The 25,712-nt window shown below is 39.6% G+C and overlaps 1 protein-coding gene across 1 annotated transcript in view; it reads left to right on the forward strand.

Moving 5' to 3' along the window:
* LOC136864312 (ER degradation-enhancing alpha-mannosidase-like protein 1) overlaps positions 1 to 25,712 on the forward strand; it is a 305,977-nt gene that overhangs the window by 141,397 nt on the left and 138,868 nt on the right. The window contains exon 6 of the mRNA XM_067141129.2: positions 10,158 to 10,278. Coding sequence (XP_066997230.2) covers positions 10,158 to 10,278 — 121 coding nt within the window. The remainder of the gene's footprint in view (positions 1 to 10,157; positions 10,279 to 25,712) is intronic.

A 25,712-nucleotide genomic window follows, 5' to 3' on the forward strand; every position in this document is an offset into this window, starting at 1 on the left:
GCAAACTCTGCCCCAGCCTCGTACGGACGACCAACTGTGGCAAATGGTTGACAGAGAATGGAGAACCATCCCTCAGGACACCATCTGCACTCTTATTGACTCTGTACCTCGACGTGTTTCTGCGTGCATCGCCGCTCGCGGTGGTCCTACATCCTACTGAGTCGATGCCGTGCGCATTGTGTAACCTGCATATCGGTTTGAAATAAACATCAATTATTCGTCCGTGCCGTCTCTGTTTGTTCCCCAACTTTCATCCCTTTCGAACCACTCCTTCTTGGTGTTGCATTTGCTCTGTCAGTCAGTGTATTTACAAATTAACACACACATAACCTTAATCAGAATATCACAACAAAAACACTTCACTCCGAGAACATCAACAAAGCTGCCATTTAAAAAAACCTGCCTGACACTTCAATATGGAGACTGCAACTATTGCATGTCAACACAAGGTATATATTCTTGCTTCACCATAACTCTACTGAACAATAACTCGCCGTTTCCATCAAGACCATCCCCTTATATATGTGTCTGGCCAGGCTTCTGAAAAGCTACATTACAAAAAACTGCCTTCTTGAAAATTCTAGTCTCTAATACATAGATTATAATGTACAGAACATTCTCAATCGTTCTAGTGACTTTCTGGAAGTTACAGTGTGTTTCAAAATTCCGTAGCGGATTACAGATTATATATACAGGTAAGAATAAATTATATAATATTAATTTACAGGTATTTACATTAACTGAACTCATATAAAGCCAGCCCCGTGGTGTAGGGGTAGCATGCCTGCCTCTTACCCAGAGACCCCGGGTTCGATTCCCGGCCAGGTTAGGGATTTTTACCTGGACCTGGGGGCTGGTTTGAGGTCCACTCAGCCTACATGATTAGAATTGAGAAGCTATCTGACGGTGAGATAGCAGCCCTAGTCTAGAAAGCCAAGAATAACAACCGAGAGGATTTGTCGTGCTGACCACATGACACCTTGTAATCTGCAGGCCTTCGGGCTGAGCAGCGGTCGCTTGGTAGGCCAAGGCGCTTCAAGGGCTGTAGTGCCATGGGGTTTGGTTTTGAACTCATATAAATATTTATGTACAGCACGTTTCAAGGCTTAACCTCACAACAACGCAATCGCATCATAATAATAATACAAATACTAACTGGATGTAACACTTAATAGCCATGCATACAAGTAATAATAATAATAATAATAATAATAATAATAATAATAATAATAATAATAATAATAATAATAACACAAGCTCGTTTTTGTATTATTTACCCATGGGTGAGTGGATATTGTTTTCAAGTTATATGTGTTTATCACACTTGCATCAACAGAAGGAAGAAGTGAAGGGAATGGTCTACTTGCCTTACATTCACAACACCACAGATCAAACAGTTTCAACAGGGACACTGGTTATCAATTATGTGTTACCTGGTTGCCAGCCATTAAGGATTTACGTAGGTAGTTCCCTTCCCTCTCCCTTCACTGTTGTTATTTCATCTCGGTGTTTTCCAAATTTGTACGTTCCTCATCGCCAGATGTTTCATTCCAGGCTTGTGTCAATGTCATACACCTGTCAATGTCATATGTTACGTACACATGTTATGTGACCCTCTTAGACTGATTCTGTTGGTTTGGTCAGCTTTCGCTTCGAACGTTAGCGCTGTGCCACATCCAGGGAGCAATCTGGTGACGAATGAACATACAATTTCCACTTCTATTATAACGTCTAAGTTTCAAAAAGTCATTGTTTAAGAAGCCTTTCTCATGAACAGTCGAGATTTTCTTCTGATGATGCAGAGCACAGTTCTCTGCAAAACGTACAGAATTTTGCCTTATTTTCTTGACACGGCACGAGCCCAAAAGCCTATACAGTATCATGTCTAAGATTAAAACTAGTACTGGCGTCTGAACTTAAATTACTTACATGAACCACTTGGCCATCATCACTAACATTTTTTTTTTTTTTTTTTTTTTTTTTTTTTTTTTTTTTTTTTTTCAGATTCTCCAGATTCCTCATAGTCCATTCATTTGTTGAAATAACTGTATAAGTTCCTCTTCATCTTCTTAAAATAGACATTCACTGTTTATTAAACTTACATTTTTATAAACTTGATAAAACACTCAGGACTTCCGGAAGCAAAAACTGACCCAAGCAGGAAACACGGTATACAGCAAAAAGGAGGAAAGATGCGGTACTACTGAAAACTGCTAGTAATTTTTTTTTCCAATAATTTAAAAATATAAAATTCCCCCATGCTTGGAAGTTTGAAGTAATATTCAGTATCACACATTCCAGAGATTGATGAAGGTGTCTTAAGTACAAATACAGTTGGCAGTACTAATTACATACAGAAGTTCTTCACTATTTGCCTTTGAAATGATGCAGGAGATTTAAAGCATTAAAATCTCATCACTTAAATAATAATTTATTGTTAAATGCTATCCTCCTATTAAACACTGAAGATTTCACCACAACTTATTTAGTGCATGAACTTATTCATAATAAGAACTTTTTTTTTTTTTTTTGCCACGGGCTTTACGTCGCACCGACACAGATAGGTCTTATGGCGACGATGGGATAGGAAAGGCCTAGGAGTTGGAAGAAGCGGCCATGGCCTTAATTAAGGTACCGCCCCAGCATTTGCCTGGTGTGAAAATGGGAAACCACGGAAAACCATCTTCAGGGCTGCCGATAGTGGGATTCGAACCTACTATCTCCCGGATGCAAGCTCACAGCTGCGCGCCTCTACACGCACGGCCAACTCGCCCGGTAAAGAACATTTTAACAGATACAACAGTATAACTCATTCAGTTCTAAGTGTTTTAATTATTGTATATGTCAGTTTTAATGTTCTACCTAAGATGACCCAAACAGGATCAAAACATATTTAAACATGATACATGTGAATTTTAAGTTTTAAATTTACATTATACTGTAATATATTGAATAGGTGAATAGCATTTAAGGCGAGATTATTATTAAAGTGACTAGCTGTCAGTACAAAAATATCAAATGTATGTCTTGTAGTAAAGAAACTCGTGTAAAGGAAGAAAGTTTGAGACTGTGTTTCACCTTTCCTGATAGCTTTCAGACTGCATTCCAGTGCATTCTGGGACCAATGTATCCCAGATCAGAATGCTCATCACATAAACCCATAGGTATGCAGTGTTACAGTATTCATAAACTCAATGAACTTCAAATTCGAGCTCCGAGTTACCTCGCAACTTTCATCATTCCCATGGCCAAGAACAAGGGATTGAGGGAAGTTCACATTTCCACATGAACAGAGCATGAAACGTCTGCAATAACCATCAGTTATCACAAATTGATATGTCTAACGTCACAACTAGAAGACTTTGTGTGGATGGATGTGGATTTCTTGACATGCCTGCCTAATACAGAAAATGTTCAATTAGTCTTTCCTATGACAGGCCAAAGACTGCCTGGCCGAGGCGGTAAAAGCGTGCTCGGTTCGCCCGGAAAGACGTGGGTTCGAATCCCCGTCAGGAAGTCGTAAAATTTAAGAAACGGGATTTCCACTTCCGGAGGTGCATATGGCCTTGAGGTTCACTCAGCCTGCACCAAAACTGAGTACCAGGTTAATTCCTGGGGGCGAAGGCGGCCTGGCGTAGAGCTAACCACTCTACCCCATCACATGCCGAGGTTAACAATGGTGGAAGCCTTTACCTTGCACTCCTCCATGGGCCTTCATGGCCTGTACGGAGGTGACTTTGCTTGTAGGGGCTGCCTGGCCGAGGTGGTAAAGGCGTGCTTGGTTCGCTCAGAAGGACATGGGTTCGAATCCCCGCCAGGAAGTCGTAAAATTTAAGAAACAAGATTTCGACTCCCATAGGTGCATATGGCCCTGAGGTTCACTCAGCCTACACCAAAAATGAGTACCAGGTTAATTCCTAGGGGCAAAGGCGGCCGGGCGTAGAGCTAACCACTCTACCCCATCACGTGCCGCGGTTAACAATGATGGAAGCCTTTACCTTCCACTACTCCAAGGGCCTTCATGGCCTGTAGGGAGGTGTCTTTGTCTTTTTATGACAGGCCACTCATTTCTTCCCACTGACAGCGAAGTCGAGAAAAAGATATGGAAATGCCCTGTCATCTATAATCCAGCAGAATATGAAGACATCTTTAGCAAACATGCTGAAGTCCTTAAGTTAAGCAGAGACTGCTCAGTAAATAATTGGAAGTGATGAAAAAGACTGCATATTGACACTTCACATTTTCTTCACTGAAACAATTTGTGACTAGCAAAGACTCACTGGGAAGTGTGGCACTTTGGGAAGAACCTCATTACATCTCAGATATCGGTTGAGGGAAATAAATAATGAAAACAGGAAAATGCCTGTGAGAAATGCTAAAGCCTATTTAAGTTTTGCCAGGAGTGACCTTGAATCCTGCCAAAGTAAAGGATGTAAGAAGTTTGAAAAGCATCTTGGAATGGATGGGGAAAGGAATGAGTTGCTTTCTTTTTGTAAGAATCTGTTCACCACAATATCTGTAGATATAAACAATCTTGTTGAAGGAACAGAAGTTCTTTGTGATGGATCTTGAGGGATTGGGGATCATAAAAATATTGATCGGTAGTCATCATCATCATCATCATCATCATCATCATCATTTCCCATTATCCAGCTGTAGCCGGGTAGGGGCAAATATGGTTCCTCTCTACTTTCTTTGGTCTTTCCACCACTCCTCCTCAAACACTGTGTCCCAGTCCAGGTTTCTTTTTCTAATACTGCATTGGATTGTGTCCTTCCATCTCAATCGTGGTTTCCATGGCCTCTCCTTCGTTGCATTTGCATCACCTTTTTTGGCATTGTTTCATCACTCATTCGCTTTATGTGCTCAAACCATCTTAATCTGCCCTTCTCTATTCTATCATTAACTTTTTTCCACTCCAATTTCTTCCCGGATTTTCTTACTCCTTATTTTGTCTCTTCTACTCTTCTGTATCATACTCCTCAAGAACTTCATTTTGCCTGCCTGTATTCGACTCTCATCCTTCTTTGTCATTGCCCAAGTTTCTGTTCCGTAAGTTGTTATGTTTACGTAATATATCTTGTACATAGTTGGCATATCTTTGTCCCATAACATGTTTCTTACACTATGATACAGTAGAAACCGCTTCCAGCTTGAATCCTCTTACTGATTTCAACATCCAGTCGAGCATTCTCCATTAATTCACTCTCCAGGTATTTGAACGTCTTCACTACTTCCAGGGGCTTGTCTGCATGTCTAATCTGACCTTTCCATTCCTTCTCCCCTCTAGTCATAACAAGAGTTTTACTTTTATCTACACTTATTTTCAATCCACATTATTCGATCTTCCCATTCACCACATCCAACTGTTCTTGAATCTTCATGTCATCTTCTCCCCAAATCACAATATCATCTGCAAATAACATGTTCATTTCTCTTCCTCCATATCCAGCTTTTGCTGTTTTCATGATGTAAATAAAAATGGCATATGGCTTTTAGAGCCGGGAGATCCCAGGACGGGTTCGGTTCGCCACGTGCAGGTCTTTTGATTCGACTCCCGTAGGCGACCTGCGCGTCGTGATGAGGATGAAATGATGATGAAGACAACGCTTACACCCAGCCCTCGTGCCAGAGAAATTAACCAATGATGGTTAAAATTCCCGACCATGCCAAGAATCAAACCCGGGACCCCTGTGACCAAAGGCCAGCACGCTAACCTTTTAGCCATGGAGCCGAACTTTTCATGATGTCACCCATTACTATTGTAAACAGGATTGGTGGTAGAACACTTCGCTGTCTCAGCCCACTAGTGATTTTAAACCAACTTTTCCTGCCAACTTGTGTCTGCACGCAACTATAACATTCCTTGTACATTGCCATGATCACTTTTATTAATCCCTGTCCAATTCCTTTTTGCACCAGACTGTCCCAAACTTTAGTCCTGGAGACACTGTCATATGCCTTTTCAATGTCAATGAATGTCATCACCATATCATTCCCATACTCTCATTGCTTTTCCATTAGTTGTCTCATCATGAAACTGGGCTCTGTTGTTGACCTTCCACTTCTGAAACTAAACTGATTTTCCTGTATCTGATTTTCAACCCTCAGCCTTATCCTACTTTCCAGTATCCTCTCCATTAACTTAGCAACATGGGATACCAGAGTAATTCCCCTGCAATTCTTCAATACTTTCTTATCACCTTTCTTGAAAATTGGGATGATTATTCCTTTTTGCCAATCCTCAGGGACTTCCTTATTCTCCCAGACAATCCTGATAACTCGATATGTCCACTGCAGGCCTACAGCTCCAGCTGCCTTTATCATCTCCACTAAAATTTCATCTATTCCAGCAGTTTTTCCATTCTTCATCTTTTTTTACAGCCATTTCAACTTCATTCATTGTAATTTCTTTATCCATTTCTACATCAACTAGTTGCCTTTCCTGGTGGTCCATTGAAGGACTGTCATTACTTCTCATGTTCAGCAACTTCAGAAAATACTCTCTCCATCTATTTCTTATTTCTTCTGGCTTTGTTACTATTATGCCGTCTTCATCCTTCACAGTGGGCTGCCAGGCCGAGGTGGTAAAGGTGTGCTCGGTTCACCCGGAAGGACGTGGGTTCGAATCTCCTTAGGAAGTCGTAAAATTTAATAAACAAGATTTCCACTTCTGAAGGTGCACATGGCCCTGAGGTTCACTCAGCCTACACCAAAAATGAGTACCAGGTTAATTCCTGGGGGCAAGGCTGGCTGGGCATAGAGCTAACCACTCTACCCCATCGAGTTCTGAGGTTGCGGATAGTGGAAGCCTTTACCTTCCACCCCTCCAAGGGCCTTCATGGCCTGTACGGAGATGACTTTACTTTGCTTTTGCTTTGCATCCTTCGCAAATCTGGTGTTTACTTGAACTCTCTTTTTGTTTCTTAATATACCGTACAATAATTTCTTGCTGCCCTGCATATCATCTCTCAGTTTCTGTGTGAATAAGGCCCAGCTTTTCCTCTTTTCTTCCTCCACTACTTTATTGCCCAAATTGTATGCCTCCACACATTTTCTTCTACTTTCTTCAGTCTTGTATGTTTTCCATACCATTTTCTTTTCCTTCACTTTACTCTTTACCATCTCATTCCACCAGTGTGTCTCTTTGTCTTTCAAATTTCCTGATGATCTACCACATACCTATTCTGCACATCCAACTAGTGCTTCCTTAAATCTTTTCCGTTCATCTTCAACATTCCCCATTTCCGTCTTGGGTACCAAGAGTATTATTTCGCTTTGAAATTCTTCTTGTATGCTTTTCTCCTTCAACCTCCATACTTTAATTCTTTTCTCTCTTATTAATGGGGGTTTTTCAATCTTTTCCACTTTCAGTTTTCCTGTCACAACTCTATGAATCTCCACCAAAGGCTTCTTCAGACATGGCTGCAACATCTAAAAGGTTCTTCCGGTGTTCTTTCTCGATGATTATATAACCAATGATGGTCTTTGTTTGTCTGTCTCCCCAACCATACCTTATAATCTTCTGACTGTTCTTCTTCCTAAACCAGGTATTTTCATTAATCGTTTGGTTCCTCATGCAAAACTCCACCAACAACTCGCCTTCTGGATTTACATTTCCATATCCAAAGGGCCCTACAACATCCTTTCCTTGTCTTTCCATTCCAACTTGTTCATTTAGATCCTACATCATTATCACTTCCTTATCTTCTGTCTCTTTCCACTTCCTCTAAAAAGTCCACTAGATGTTCATCTATGCAACCCGTTTGTGGAGCATTCAAGTGAAATAGATCTTTCATGCCATTTTCAAACTGTAGTCTCATCACCATCATCCTGTCACTGACGCATTTTGTAGATTCCACATATTCTTGTATTTCTTTTCTAAGTGTGATAGCCACTCTATTTTTTGCTTTAGGTCCTCCGCTGTAATACAGCCTGTATCTTTCTCTCAGAGGAATGTCTCCTGTACCCCTCTTCTTGGTCTCACACAGTCCAAGTATGGCTATATCTTTTTCTTTCATTAAGTCAACCGGTTCTGTCTTTCCTGTCAGTGTCAGGACATTTTCTGTCGTAATCTTGATGTAGTTTGGTGCTGGTTGCCCACTTCTCACTGTTCGCCCAGCACCCAAAGAGCTGCGTGTCGCTTTTAGCAGGGGACGCCCTAACCTCTTCCGAGGCACCATATCTGCTTTATCCATATAGGCTGTTGTTACGATGAGCTCGCCTCACCCAAAGGCATTTTATACCTACTACCAGATTCAAACTTAAGGCCACCCCTAACCTGGAGACAGACGCCTTTCGTAGCCACTCCTCTGTAGTACAGGCGCTATGGGCTTGCCCCTTCAGCCATCTCCACCATACCGAAGTTAATCTTCTCCATCGTAGATGCCGTTGAGGACTTCATCCATAACCCAAGGCAGGGGCCCTCCATATTTATGACCCCTGGAGAGAGGGTGTCCCAGTATTTTAAAGCCCGCTGGAATTAGGCTACCTGTTGGTCCGCAGGTTGTATTGGGTATTTCAATCAGCCCTACATACTGTAGGGGCCCCCTATCCACCACCTGGGGATGCACTCTGTAGGGGTCAGGTTCCCGTGGTTACTTTTCCAAGTTAACCTCACTCACAAAGGCTGAGGTTATTTGCAGAGAACAAGGGATCAGTAGTAAGTGTGATAAATCACACTGTAGTGTTTAATTTGTTAGTGAATATCATTATACTCATAAGAGAATAGTGTACTAGTGTGTTTTATTGTAACATTGTATTCACAATTTTTTCTGTTGCCTTTTTTAAATAAGTTGTGCTAGGTAAAATATGTGACTTTCTCACTGGATTGTCTAAAACTCTTTTTATCCAGAATACAAAACTTATAATGCTTTTAGTGAAGAAGTTCCACTTTTACAATAGAAAAGTTATTTATTCTTTTTAAAATAACGTATACTTAATAAGGACATGTTTCGTCCTCTTTGGGACATCATCAGCCATTAGTAGAGATGAATTAATTGGAACAAGGTTAATTTAAAATAATTGGCAGATAATGGGTGACAGATCAGATGTAAGGCTTTTCCGGCGTTTGCTCTATTAACCAGCGTTTCGTCTTAGGTCTGACACTAGACTCATCAGAGTGGGATGTGTCAGACCCTACCCACTGATGCTGGGGTGTATTCTCGAAGGGTCAGCGCAGATATATAAGAGAGGAACGACCAGCCTGGAGTTAGTGAGAGTTAGACTGAGTTAGAAGTTGGTGTGGTTCAGTCGTGAGCGACTGCCAGTGTAGTGAAGTATGTGAACTGCCGTGATTATCAGACTAGTGTGCTACAGTGCGGACTGTCGGCAAAGGAGAGAACGTGTAGCCGTGCAACGCGGGACCTTGTGTGTGAGTGTAAAACTGTGTAGTGTGTGAACAAGTGAGAAACGAAGGGGGACAGAGCACGCAAACCGCGTAAGTGTGTGTTATGAGCAAAAGTTGTGTGCAGTCTTGTGTAGTTTAGTGCGTAGGTAATAAATCTTAGTATTGAAGCTACCAGTCTAGTGTTAATTGATCCTACTACCCCGACAACTCGTTACAGTATTTTAATTTAATCACCATTATCTTATTTGCTAGTGAATCACCCATTAGTCATCAAGTGTTTTGAATTATTCTTGTTCCATTTACTCTGTTTTTTACTAATGGCTGATGATGTCTCAAAATGGATGAAACATATCCTATTTTATTAAGTACCAGTATATGTTATTTTGAAATGAATAAAATAACTTTTGTATAGCAAAGGTGGAACTTTTTCACAACAAGCATTATAATGCTTATACAAGTGACAATATGGGCTTAACATTGAAATATGTTTCTTGCAACCAAAATACAAGTTGAATTTATTGACTTTCCACCATTTATATTTCCACATTTAAACGATCCTCTGATCTTGGTAATACAATTAAATAAGTCAGACTTATATTACAAAAATTACACGTACTTGGCTTTTCTTGAAAAGTCACTTACGGTGGATAAGACGAGTTTTGGAATGGGCCACCTCATGTTGTGTAGATTAAATGTAGAGAATCACATAAATACTGAGATTATGAAAGTTATTGGATAATTGATGTATAGTTTCAGATAATTGTTTTCTGTACCTTATTGTAATTTTTTTTACTTAATTTCCTTTTAGGAGAGACCATTGCAACAAAGGTTCAGGTGATCATCCACTTTATGTCAATGTTGATATGCTAAGTGGTGCAATTCACACACCATGGATAGATTCATTGCAAGCTGCTTTTGCTGGTGTTCAGGTTAGTTTCATTTTATATTAAGGATCTTATAATATTGTGCGGAAGAAGATGAGAAATTTAAATTGTTATCATAATAACAGCTTAACAGCTTTGTATAACACCTCTCTCTACAGAAGGTGGAATTTTGTACTGATGCATCAAGAAATATGCAGGTAGGATGTCCTTATATGGTGTTGCATTGAAAAACAAATGAAATATACACCGAGTGGCCAAAATTCATGGGAAGGGGTGTCCCATTAAAAAATGTGCCATGTATGACTCCTGAGCATTGCGGCATAGCTGAGCAGTCTGTCACAGACACCAGTGTCATGAAGGTGGCAACATATCGCGAGTTAACAGACTTTCGAATGTGGGATGATCATCGGTGCAAATTGTGTGTAATCAGTCATAGCATTGCGGGGATTACACATGATTTTGGGTTTCGAAGGTCAGCAGTGTCGAGGGTGGATCTTTAAAATCGCAAAGAGAGAATGTTACCACCTGCATAAACTGCCACATGGGAAGACCACAGTGTTGTTATGGGTCACATTTAGGCCCGATTGTCCGGCTGCAGGGAGTGCTGACAGGTGCACATTATGTGGGCATTCTTTCAGACCATTTGCATCTCTTTCTGACCTTCGAGTACCCTGATGGAGATGCCATGTTTCAACAGGACAGTGCGCCATGTCACCACTGTGTGGTGGCGTGCAGGTGGTTGGAGAAGCACTCCAGCGAAGTTACGACCATAGCTTAGCCCTCCACATCCCCCAATCTTAATCCAATCGAGCATTTATGGGATGCTGTCGATGCTGGTGTACGCTCCATGAGCACCGCACCAACTACACAAGAACAATTGTGGGTTGCATTGCAAGATGTGGGGATTGAGATCCCACCAGAACGATTCCAACTCCTTGTAGAGTCAATGCCTCGATGTATTGCTACCACTGAGGGTTCGCGTAGGAGCAACTCGTTATCAACATCAGATTCAGTGTCCTCCCATGACGTTTGGACCACTCAGTGTGTAGGTTAACATAAATGGGTTCATAAGTTAACTATGGCACCCAAAATTTGTGTCAATGTAAGTTTTTCAGATGTTCCATTTGGGCTAGGCTTGATTTGTGTCATCTATTTCTCTGAACAGTGTCCTTTCATTGTGAGCAGAGATCATCCGTTTTAACAATATAAAAACCTCAACTGTGCCAATGAAAAGTATTTATTTTTATACAGTCATTTCAAGTAAGAATGTGATCTTGTTTAATAGTTCATAGAATTGAGGGTTTTGAGAAAATAACTTCAGTAAAAGATTCAATTTGTCAATGATGCATTTGTTATTAAGTATAAACAGGTTTGAGTATGTAGATTATATTAACTTTAACTCATAAGCTATGAGATATCCAATTTTATGTGTAATCTGAAACACTGGGATGTTACTTCCAAATCTAAAATTCCTCTTCCAATGACCAGAATTTGACCATCCATCCAGGGCTGCCTTAGTGTGATCTAGCTACAAAGTCACTTCATTATTACACCTCCTTGTAAAATTATGTACTTTCACCAGTCACCATTAAAAAAGGAAGAGTACAATAATAGTTCAATACCTGAGTATTAAGTGTTAACTGTATGGTACAATGCTTCACCTTCTGTCTATCAGCACTGCAATCACACTGTGGTGAGGGTAACATGTTCCACTTGAACAAAGAGTCTACAAACACTCGTACTCATGCTGCCTCTACATAGATACTTGGATTAGAATTTCTAGCTGTGTACTGAGCATCAGCATTCCAGTGGCCAAACTGTTCTTATTATCTCCTGGCCAAAACACGTTTATGGTAAATACCTGACCGAGCAAGTTGGCAAGGTGGATCAATCAAATTTCCCTCTATTGTATGTTATGTCCTTTCAGTATGGACCAGATATGAAGTTTTTAATGTTGATTGGCCGTGTGGTTAAGGGCACACAGGTGTGAGTTTTCATTCGAGAGGTAGTGGGTTTGAACCCCACTGTCTGAAACCCGGAAGATGATTTTCGGTGGTTTCCCATTTTCACACCAGGCAAATGCTGGGGCTGAACCTTAACTGATGATGATGTTTTTTGTTTAAAGGGGCCTAACATCTAAGATCATTGGTCCTAACCTTAATTAAGGACACGGCCGCTTCCTTCCCACTCCTAGCCCTTTCCTGTCCCATCATCGCCATATGACTCATCTGTGTCAGTGCGACGTAAAGCCAGTTGTAAAAAAAATAAAAATTAATTCCTGAGTGAACCTGTCACTAGATGCTCGTATCACAAGCATTTTTGATATTGGTGTTATTTATGATTGTTTATCTGAGTATTCTTTTCATTGTGATGTGTGTGGTTTTATTTTCAAGAATGTACACATATAATGTTGAATAGAGATAAAAATGGAATATAAACTTCTGCAAGTACAGATTAATTATTATAAATCAAAATAAGCTCCCTGCAGAAAATATTCCTGACAGATATTATTTAATACATGTGACACCACTTCTGATTTGGACAACCAAATGAATCGTGTGAGATAAGGACTCCACAAGATTTTTTACATGCCATATTTATTTATTTATTTATTTATTTATTTATTGACTGACTGACCTACCCACCTACCCACCTACCTACCTACCTACCTACTTTAGCAGTGGCGAAGTTAGGGCTCGTGGCCCTCTCGTACACTTAACCATATAATTTATGTACAGATAATACATATATAAAAGAAATGTGCTATTCTATCATAAAATCAAAGATAAGCTAAAAATTACAGATTTGGACAACATGTAATAAAGAAAGAAAGAAAGAAAGAAAGAAAGAAAGAAAGAAAGAAAGCAAGCAAGCAGAGTTCAACAAATAAAATAGAATAAAACTCAGAGCGTAAAGAGAAAGAGACAAAGTCATAATGAAAAAGTAATATACAAACTGAAAAAATAAGCAATTCATAAAGAGAACACAATAAGTAATAAAGTAAATATAAGTATGGCCAAAAAAATCTATCCTACATGAGTAAGAAGCTAAATATTATGTACATTACCCTATAATAATAATAATAATAATAATAATAATAATAATAATAATAATAATAATAATAATAATAATAATAACCACAATCACACAACCTATCATACGTCATCACGAAACAATCATCGGTATTCAACAGGTAATCTCTACATGCTGACTTAAATTTTGACATTGAGTTTGAGTTCCTGACAGCAGCTGGGAGTGAATTCCAAAGTCTTGACCCAGCCACAACGAAGGATCTGTTATATATTGAAGAGTGGTTGACGGGAATAGCGAGGGAAGTGCCAGATCTAGTGTTACAATTATGGAATGAGGATAATAAATGGAATTTTGAAGAGATGTATTCGGGTAGATTTTCCTTCTGAGTTCGATATATCAGTGTAAGTACGTGGAGTTTCCGTCGCCTCTTGGGTTTCAGCCAGGAAAGAAATGTGTAGCTGGGGGTTATGTGAGCATCTTAACTCAAGTTAAAAACAAATCGAAGACCAGAGTTCAATGCTCGTTGAAGTTTCATAGTTTGTTCACGGGCCGCATCAATGAGGACAATGTCGCAGCAGTCAAGTATTGGTAGTATCAAAGTTTGGAGTAGTTTTATCTTTACGTCTTGTGGCAAAATATCCTTATGTCGTTTCAGAGGGTGTAGCGTCGTGTACATCTTTCTACATGTATTTCTTACGTGTGCAGACCAGTCAAGAGTTTCAGTCAGGGTCATACCTAGGTTCTTCACTTCCTTACTGAACGGGATTACGGTGGCATTTAATGTCACCGGAGGAATAGCCTACTTTTCATGCATGATGTTTAATAATTTCTGAGAGCCGATAATCAGCCGGGCTGAGTGGCTCAGACGGTTAAGGCGCTGGCCTTCTGGCGCCAACTTGGCAGGTTCGATCCTGGCTCAGTCCGGTGGTATTTGAAGGTGCTCAAATACGTCAGTCTCTTGTCGGTAGATTTACTGGCATGTAAAAGAACTCCTGCGGGACTAAATTCCGGCACCTCGGCGTCTCTGAAAACCGTAAAAGAGTAGTTAGTGGGACGTAAAGAAAATAACATTATTATTATTATTATTATTATTATTATTATTATTATTATTATTATTATTATTATTGTTGTTATTATTATTATTAGAGCCAATAATGATTGTTTGAGTTTTTGGGGGGTTGAGGTCGTACACACTGAGTTGTTGGAAGTCAGAGTTAATATCTCTTATTGCATTCGATATATCATTTATATTAACGTGGCAGTAAATTTGGAGGTCATCGGCAAAGAGGTGATATCTATTGTACTTTATTTTAGAGGAGATGTCATTTATATAGAGGACAAACAAAAGGGGACCAAGGACAGAACCTTGGGGGGTTCCTGCCTTCTGGAGTCGCCACTGAGAAGCAGTATCTTGTACTGTAACATGTTGCATATGATCTGTAAGATATGCGGTGAAAAATTTTAAAGCAACGTTACCGAAAAACGATTTGAGCTTCATCGGGAATGTCTGGATGTTTATCGTGTCAAAAGCACTGCTGAAGTCAAGGAGTGTGAGTATTGTCACTTGTATTTCGTTCATTGCTTGTCTGATGTCCTCAGTCACTTTGAGTAAGGCAGTGGCTGTGCTATGACCCTTCTTGAAGCCAGATTGCAGCGGGTCAAGAAGAGAGTGAGCCTGAAGGTATTCCAGTATTTACGCATGTACCAACCGTTCTAATGCATTGGAGAGAGCAGGGAGAATCGAAATGGGACGGTAATCAGATAGGAGTTTCGAACCTGGGTTTTTAGGAAGTGGAATTACATTGGCGTACTTCCAAATTGTCGGTAATGTGCCGTTTTTGAGACAGTAATTAAAAATGTGGGTGAGAATGGGTAGAATAGCACCAATAATATTATGTACGAAAGTAATAGGAATTTCATCGACACCGCTTGCTTTGGATTTAATAGAATACAAGACTTTCTTAACTTCATTAGTGCTGACGATACGAAAGGCAAAGCAGGGGTGATTTTGTAGGACAAGTGCTGGGACGTTATTTACGTGTGGTCTGTTAAGCGGATTAGACTGAGCTCTCTCTTCCGTGAAATACTCATTTAAATCGTCGAGTAGAATGTCGGGTACCTGAAGCTGTTCATGTGTTTTTCCTATGCCCATGGCTCGGAGATGCCTCCAGGTACTAGCTGTATTTAGGTTACTTACTGATTCGCGAAGATATTTAAATTTAAGATTACGGATGATTTGTTTAGTTTTATTCCTAATTATTCTATACTGTTCATAGTCATTTGGGTCCTGAGTACGTTTTAATGTCGGTAAAGAGCATCACGTTGAGACATCATAATTTTAACTGCAGAGGTTAGCCATGGATTAGGTTTGCGGGATATTCTGATCTGTCTTTTCGGTGCATGTTTGTTGTATAGATTGTGTATTAACGAATTAAATGTATTTCTTTTTTCATCAATGTCTGTTAGATTTAAAATGCTATTCCACGGAAGATTGTAGGCATCGTGTCTTAATTCATAGATGTCAGTATCTTTCATATTTCTGCACATTATATACCTAGGTTTATATTTTGGAACGTGAAGTGAGTACGCAAGAAATATAAGATCGTGGGTGGACATGGCCGGTACTGATATTTACCCTGGTTTACCACTTTCTGAGGGTTGTTTGTTACTTTGAGATATATTAAGGTGTGGGAAATGTTGTTGGCAGTACGTACATGGTTAGTAGGGTCAGTACCGAGCTCGATAGCTGCAGTCGCTTAAGTGCGGCCAGTATCCAGTAATCGGGAGATAGTGGGTTCGAACCCCACTGTCGGCAGCCCTGAAGATGGTTTTCCGTGGTTTCCCATTTTCACACCAGGCAAATGCCGGGGCTGTACCTTAATTAAGGCCACGGCCGCTTCCTTCCAATTCCTAGGCCTTTCCTATCCCATTGTCGCCGTAAGACATACAGTGGCGGTCAAAATAATAGAGCCACCTCTATTGACGGGATTAAAAACTAGGATATATATTAGCTCACAAAATCTCCACCAGTGCCGTGTTGTCAGTCCGTTTTAGACAACATCAGGGAAGACGTCGCTGCTATCTGTAGTCGTGCGAAAGGAAGCGTTTGAGCTAAACGTGCGAAAAGAGGCATAAAGGTAAGAATCTTATGGGTCAAAATAATAGAGCCGATTTACAGAAGTCCCGTTCAAATTGATTTTTTGCAGTTGTTTTGGGGGCTAGCGATATTATTTGTCAACAAACCTCCACTCAATATTATTTTGTATGTAAATTAACGTTTGGTTTTGTTTACATTCTTCTAGATGGGCAGAGCAAAGCATACAAGTGATGATGAGCATATAGTAATGTTCCGGATGTTCAAAAGTGGGATGTCCATGAATCAAATATCCAAAGATTTACACGTTTCGCGAATACAAGTCCAGAACGCCATTACACTGGCAAAACAAACAAAGCCACCGGTGGAGAACAGGGGGCAGCATCGTGTAACTACTCCTCCCGTAGACAGACTCATCACTAGGGAAGTAAAGAAAAACCCATTTTTGTCAACACCACGACTGGAAGCCATTTTGTTTAGCGACAAAAATGATGTTCAACCATCAAACTCAACGATTCAAAGACGACTGAGATCCACAAAATTGAATTGGCGCATTGCGAGACAGGAGCCACATGTTTCAAAAGCTAATGTTCGGAAAAGGTTGGCCTTCGCCCGGAGAAATGAACAAAAACCTAATATTTGGTGGAAGAACATCCTTTGGTCCGATGAATCCAAGTATAATAGGTTTGCCTCAGATGGAAAAGTCTATGTGCGCCGCCCACCAAACCAGGAATTTAATCCCAAGTTCACTTTAAAAACTGTGAAATACGGTGGCGGAAGTGTTACGGTATGGGGATGTTTTTCATGGTACGGCGTTGGTCCAATACACCGTATCAACGGCATAATGAACGCACAAATGTACAAAGACATCTTGGCAAATGTGATGCTGCCTTATGCTGAAGAGGAAATGCTGCTGAAATGGAAATTTCAGCACGATAACGATCCAAACCATACTGCAAGGATCATAAGGCAGTTTTTTCAAGATCACCATATCGAAGTATTAGAGTGGCCACCTCAATCCCCTGACGCATCACCCATTGAGATCTTATGGGAGATCGTAGACAAGAGAATTGACCACTCAAAAGCTACATCTTTAGATAAATTTTGGGAAGAAATCCAGAGAGCCTGGTATATTATCAGCAGCGACGAATGCAGGCATTTAGTCGACTCTATGGGTAAGAGGTGCAGGGAAATCTTCAAAAATAAGTGTTATCCCACGAAGTACTAATGCACTCCTATGCAAAAATGACTGTTCCTGTAAATTTCATAAGACTGAGATCAAGTACAAAATATTTGTGTCAATTGGCTCTATTTTTTTGACCCTGTGGTCTGGTATTCTTTTTAATATTATTGATTAGTTTGAGTTGTGTTATCTATATAACTGACTATGGTACAATGTGACTCTGTTGTAATGGTTCCTGTACAACGTAAAATTTTGTTTCCATCATAGTACAAACATGTCTAGTGATAAATTTGCACTTTCTTCCAAACCTTTGCCAGGTGGCTCTATTATTTTGACCACCACTGTATCTGTGTCAGTGCGACGTAAAGCAAATAGAAGAAAAAAAAAAAAAGGTAGGGTCAGAGGGAAGGATAGTCAAGTCACATGAGGAAAACAAGTCTTCTAGTTCCTTAGTATCGTATTTCTTTGTAAGTAGATTTATATTGAAGTCGCCTAATATAACGATATGTTGATAGGCTGGTACCAAGTTAAGTAGGTGTGTTTCAAACTCGGTCAAGTAAGATACTTTAGGTGGTCTGTAAACCACTCCAATAAGTATTTTCTGTCCACCAGCAACTACTTCAATGAACATAAACTCCGTCCTCGGCAATTCACCGGTCAATGAAGTACAAATGACACGGCTCTTCAAGTCATCTCTGCAGTAGAGAACAATACCTCCACCCCTCTTATTTGTACGATCATGGCGGTAGAGGTTATAGCCGTCAAGGCAAACCATGTTGTTTGGAATTGATGGCGATAACCAGCTTTCACTAATACCTATCAAATGGACGCTATTTTTGTGAAATATAGCCCGAATTTCGTCTGTGTGTGCGGGCAAACTTAGGCTGTTCAAGTGACAACACTGGAGAGTATGAGGATATAGTGAAAGTTCTTGTTTCAAAAGGTTACCGGCATCTATGTTCTGTGAAGGAGTGAGGGGTGTGCTATTCTTAGAGAGGTCATTGTCATGAGGAAATACCATAGCTACCTGACTAACAGGCATACTTTAACTGAGCCAAAAATAATCTTACCTGGATTTCCTGAAGAAATGGACTGCTGACTGGTTAAGGAACCACATACACACACACAGTCACACACGTAAATCTAATAATAATAATAATAATAATAATAATAATAATAATAATAATAATAATAATAATAATAACAAAACATGTAGTGGGCACATCACAATGGTCATATCACTCCGATAATCCACCTAACCGCCTCATATTGTACCCGCTCAAAGCCTGAGTCCCAACCAGCATTTACGGTCCGAATCTATCGCAACTAATAAACAATAAAATTTAATATAGAGATATTTATTTATTTATTTATTTATTTATTTATTTATTTATTTATTTATTTATTTATTTATTTATTTATTTATTACAGCCTATGGAGGGCCATTTTACACTGGTAATAATAATTTTAAATACGTATAAAAGATAACAAAGGTATAAACAACAATATTAACACGTTGAGTGGCAGACCGAATTTCATAGGACTGCCGTCTAGTGCCGTGAGCTAATAACATCGAGTTGCTCCCTGGTGCCAAAACGTTCACAGGCTTAACCAAGCAAATGATCGCTGAAATGAGGATGTATTTATGATATATTACGTCAACTTATTATGTATATTAGGTAAAATATTGCGACCCCATATGGGGTCGTATTTATACAGTAGTTACTGTCCCGACGCTCGGTCATAGTTACCTTTTCCTTTGCAGGGACGCGTTATACGCTGTTGATTATGAGAGATGTGTTAGCTTGTTCATTCTGGGGCCGTAAAAATGTAGGATCCCCTATTTTAGGTCAGGAAATGTTTGTAAATGGCCATCTTCCGATTTTAGGTTAGGAAATTTTCATATAAAATGTTGTTATATAAAGTAGTGAAAATCATGTAAATTCGGTTAATTAGGATGTAACAGAATATTATTATAAGAAGAATTAGTAGTTACGGAATACTGAATAAGTATATCATTTTATTTGTATAACATTTAATTTGAGTGAGAGAACCCAGCAGCGATGATCGTGCAACATGGGAAACCAGTGACTATATCGTTGAAGACAGTTATAATTGTTGCAACAGCTGGCTTGGAAACCCGGAATACAGCGGCGATGTGTATGCTGAAGACTGTAATTTATCAATATGGATGAACATGCGAGATCGCTATTTGCTCTGTACTGAGTTCAAAATTAATGTAACTATATACTACGTTTGCATCATTGTCTGACTTGATCGATATATCGTCCAGACTATTTGTACTAAGTATTTTACTGCTCGATTTGCTAGTAACGACTTAAAAAAAGAAAAGGAAACTCGCAGCACTGCACAATTACATAAACAATCCGTGCGCGAGATAGACAATGACTTTTTCACCCTACATAGCACTCTTGACGTACCCATATGGGGTCGCGCCAAAACAGGAATTGAAGAATGGAAGGTGGACTATACACGTACTTAAATAGACGACCAGCAGATGGCAGGAAGAGAACTTATACAGCTTCGAATCACATACTTACTGCGGACCCAAATGGGTTCGCACAGTTCTCGATTTAGAACGAACCTACGACCCCATATGGGGACGTGAAGTTCAAAAACTTGACTACTCTCACGTACCCATATGGGGTCGCTTGGCACTCAACATGTTAAGTAACAACAATAAATTAACAATATTAACAGTAACAATGTAACAACAATGACAACGGTAACTGGCAAGGGTCGGTTACTGAAATTAGGAAGAAGATAGGTCGAGGGTTGGAGGGACGGAGAAAGTGAAAACCTGGGGAGGACTTAGAGGAATCTTCTCAAACAAAATGTATGGGCGCCATCCAATCAGTACTACAGGGTTGAACGGGACACTCTAATCATTTACTTTAAGGCTCATTATAAAACAAACAAAATATATTAAAAATCAGATCAAAGGGAAATTATGAAGGTTCCGTCCTAGGAATGGGGACGGATATTTAAACGGTCACCGGGGGTTTACTATTCTACAAGAACAAGAACCTGGAACTGTTTCCTTGCAAATGCTAAATGAGCATTTTATTTAAGTAAAACAAATTTTTTTTTTTTTCTCACAACCAAAATCTTTGATCCTTAATTTGCCGGTATTAGCAAATTATTCCTGACATTTTTTTTACACAATATTTGACACTTTTGACCACCCATCCATTTGGGTGGTGGAACCGTTGATATCTGAAGGTATCAGATTTACCCTCGTTAACACAATGACCATTTATGGTCATGGACCAATTACCTGTTGGCCAAGTGGGCGCGATCACATGACCCATGTCATCGCCTCCACTTTTATTGAGATGAGACCAACCCAGGACACTATAAACTCTCTCCGGGTTCCTAACCAAGATATGCTAATCATTAACTGAAGGAAACAACAAAGCGACTCTAACCTAATGGTCCAGATGTAGGGATTTGCCTTCATATTACAAATATTAACTTATTATTTACAACTTGACATTATTACATTATTTTGCCAGCTGACTTCCCTAGTATCATTCATCATCATCATCATCTGAAATAATAAAAAATAAAAAAATAAAAAATTTATTATTATTGTTATTGTTATTATTATTATTAACATTATTATTAATAGTGGAGATCATGATTATCCTAACCCGTAATCATCCTCGCTCTAATATTTCAACTTCTCACTCTTATTATTATCATCTGAAATAGAAAAGTAGGTTCTCCTTCTTCTGATTCTTCAAATATTATTATTATTATTATTATTATTATTATTATTATTATTATTATTTTTATAGTAGTTTGAAAATTTCAATATTGTCATTTCAACTCCCACCATCGTTATTATGTTCAGAAATATAAAAATAAATTCTTCTTCTGCCCCTTCAAATAATAATAATAAAAATTAATTTCGCTTGTTACACGGCAGTCCACTATTATTAGGTTTAAAGCATAACCCCTTTTACAATTCCGGTCTAGTTTGGCACTTAATCAATTAGGAGATGATTTACTTGGAATATTATTATTATTATTATTATTATTATTATTATTATTATTATTATTATTATTTCAAAAATTTATATTTTAATTTCCCATCTTTAGAACTTAGTCACATATGTTATCTCCCCATAGGAATCAGCAAGATCCGAATTCACATCAGTCGGGCCATAATAACGGTATTCGAACCCGCAACCTTATTTTCGTACTGTTGTTAATTCATGGAGACCATGTCCTCCTAAGACAAATCTCAAATCCCATAACACCTCGCAGTTGGGCAAATACCTCCGATCTCTGCAAGTGCTAAATTATTCCTTCCTTTTCATTTTGAAGCCCATTTATTCCACTGGGACTCTTCAAAACATTTAATTAATTAACCCTCGGTGCATGGACTCTAGTCTGCCACTCATAACACCGGTCTCGGCATACGACCTCAATGTCAGCCTTAAGATCCATCTATTTCTTCATCAACATCAGTACAATTCACTTTCATCTCGTGCCGGATTTCTGTCCCACATGACTTCCGACCTCAACTTTTGGCTCAAATCACTCTGGGCTTCCAACATAGCGTGATCATCTTATACAAGTGCCTCTGTCGTTTCTACAAAATTATTTATGATTATTATGGAGTCCGAAAAAAAGCGTTAAATCAACCATTAGTGTTAAAATCAGATTTAATGCCCAAATTAAACTATTCACGCCACACGTTATCTCCATATTTTAATTACTTTAATTTGCAATCGTTCTATCAAATTAGACCCGTGCCTTTATTTGCAAAGCATTATTATTAAACACGCATTTACACATTACCCATATTAATTGATTACCCCGATACTTCTACTGATTATTATTATTTCTGTCCACTGGCGAAACTTCGCGGCACAAATAATCATCGATATTTACAGACAATTCTATGGACTTCATTCCGTCCCACAACCATTAAAGTCACTTGGCAACCCTCTACTTCCGGAAAATCTTACAACATGCCTTAATATCTGTAAAGTTTCCGATAACTGAAAACCACAGTTGAGCACTTCTAGAATGAATATTGATCTTATCTTTACGTGAAACATGCTCCATATAATTTCAAACAATTCAAGCACTTGAATAAACAAATCCACCCTACTCTACTCTATTAAATAATCAAAATTATTATGAGTGCTTGATCTAATTATGTACATATTAATTTGTCCCTTTGTCTGTCTATCTCTCTCTGAATTTATACGAGCCAGAAACGGTTTGTTTCACAATCAGGTTACCATAATAAAAGAATATGATTTCCTCCCACTAACGATAGCAATCTACAAATATATATTAATGGGTACTCGGCTCAGCCTGTAGTATGCTAAACCGGACGAGGAGCATAGCCCTCACCCATGTTTAGCATTGCATCTTTCTGGTATTCATGCCAGCGTGAAGAAGTAATCCAATGCACATTTCAGATTTACACATATTAAATTTCTAGTTTTAAAATTTTAACATTTTAAGAATTTTACACACACTAATATTGAACTGAAAATTTACATTTCTGGCCTTTTATCTAGCCCACTTAATGTAAATATACAGTCTTCATTCCTTTCTCAGACACTAGGAACATGGGATACCTCAGGACCCCCTTTACAACGGCCCGGGCGCGCACTCGATTTCCCGTCACGCGTTCACGCAGCTGACCAGGTATCAGTTGATGATTGACCGTTTACTGGGTGAAATACGTCGAACACCCGTGATCATTCTTACGTCACGTACTTCCTAATTTCTTTTTGTAGAATCTCACGCTCCTATCCGTAGGTTTTAATTTAATGAGTTCGGTAAATATTGTAACTCTTCTTGCTAGTAGACTGTTCAAGACTGTAATATGAACTACTACACGTCACGAATCACTGTGCTACGTAACATTCTAACACTTCGAACACTACTCCACGAGTAAATACACACATGCTCTCTGGCGTAGTAACAGCACGGACAATATTCACAATTAAGTTACGCACCCCTGGCGTGGTAACAGCTCGAACACATTATCAGAAGTCAGTAAGTCAGTCTCCACGACCCTATATTTATATTCGTCTCCCCTCTCCTCCGAGTTCACGAGAGGTCATCTTATGACGCGCAGCTCCGATGTCCTCATACGACTATTTGCGGCTCTGCCAGTGGCTTAAATATGGGATCCAATGATGTAATTATGTTCTCAAAGGCTCCATGCCAATTCTCAACTAATATCATTCGCTGGTAATTGATATAATTGTGAATTTAGCTCTTGTATCCCGGCCTGGGATTTCGCGCCATATTGTAGCGTCTCTTGCCTGCAGCCAATCAACGGATAGCATCCATGAATTCTCAGAATTACGCCAATCAATCTCTCTCAGTTAATAACTTTAATAACTTTTATTATATGGTTAGGCTTCTAAATTTCACGTGCCTGCTTCCTGGCCTGCGAATTTTACGATTGGTCCAAGCTATCGCGGGACAGAGAAGTTTCATATTTTTTTCTTCAAGTGCCAACCGTGCGCTCAGCTCCTGCTAGTAACTTGGAGCTCCCTTGACATCTTTTCTAGGAATTTTGCACACGGCTTTTGCGGGGTTGCCGCTGCAAATTTCGCTCGCGGCGATGATTCTTTCCACTAACTTGTCAACAACTCTCGCCTCTCTCTTTTCCCTTCATCACCATTCCTGAGAAAACTAATTCTGCTGACCATTGTGTTTCTTAATCTTAGTGGAGACATCGGTCTGTGGTTGGTTTCACAACACTTTCTGCCTGGCTCGTACTTACAATACATAAAGTATGATTTTCTTGCTTCTGAAAATGAAATATATATTCCTCCATACTTAATTACATTTGAATGACGCCTATCACACCCCCACCGGGGCGCAATATGTAAGTTCAGTTCAGTAGGTGAGCTAATGTGGAGCTTTTTCCCGTCTTCCAAATGAATGATAATGCGGCCGTCCTGCGTCGAAACTCGCTGCATACCCCAGAAGTCCCGAGCTTTACGCAGTACTTCTTTCCGTGTGGACGTCAGAGATTCGGTTATTAATAATTTGGTACCTTTAAGAGCACGCTTGGCACGCCAGGTGCGGTCTCTTTCATGGTACCTGAGGAATTTAATGATGATCGGCCTATTACCTGCCGACACCACCTCAGCTGCTGTCCTCTTCATACGGCCCAGTCTATGACATCGATCTATACTGTCTATAGACAATTCAATGTTCAGACTGTTTTTTTAACGTACCCAGCGCCACAGCGTACATGTCCTCGTTGCGGGTCTCACAGACACCATGAAGGAGTAGGCAGTTCCTTCTGCTATATTGCTCTGCCTCGTCAATCAGGATGTCCTGTTGGTCGAGACGTTCCTGTAGATGGCTTACCTCCTTCTTCATTTCACCTAATTCCTCTGAAATTATTTCCCGAAAGTCCTGGAACTCTGAAGCGAGGCCGGTTAGTGTGTCGCCTGGGTTGGCAGCACTGGTCGCGCCAGCAGCCATGGCTTCCTCCAACCGTGCTTGGAATTCTGCCATTCGCTTCTCGAACTTCTAAAGACGTTCATTTATGGTCTTCAGCGTCATACTACTTCACGGCTATTCCAGTTCACACTTAAATAAAGCACTAGCACACCCACGAATATTAAAATAATTATTATCTGGCTGATACGGCAGGTGAATTGCGGAGCACGTTTACTCGCGTTGTACAGCGCATGGCATCTTGTTCGTAACATCAATTTGCAGCCACATGCACATCATAAGGATCAAAAGTTCTATTAGAGTATGTGGATCCTTGCTTTTATATTTCACCTCCGATTCCAAATGGTTTTCAGATCTTCTACTTGGACTCAAATTTGGGAAATTAGGGAGCCAGTCATCATAAAAGAGAGTTCTGCCATGGAGACACAGTTCATACCTGGAGCACACGGTGATTGTCGTCTTGAAGATAGCAACACTCCTGTGGTGTGGATATCTGAGATGAGGCTAAAGAGCAACAGGTAGTCATTTAGAATTCCAAGGTATCCATGCTGGTTCAAGGTCGCATCAGCTGTATGAGAGAGCTCAATTCATAATATGGAGAACATAGAAAAATAGAAGATTATTGGGTATGGATGAAGAGGGAGATAGAATAACTAAAAGCATTATTGTCAATATACACAGTCCGCCAGAAAA

The sequence above is a fragment of the Anabrus simplex genome, chromosome 2, assembly GCF_040414725.1.
Source record: "Anabrus simplex isolate iqAnaSimp1 chromosome 2, ASM4041472v1, whole genome shotgun sequence".
Taxonomy (NCBI): Eukaryota; Metazoa; Arthropoda; class Insecta; order Orthoptera; family Tettigoniidae; genus Anabrus; species Anabrus simplex.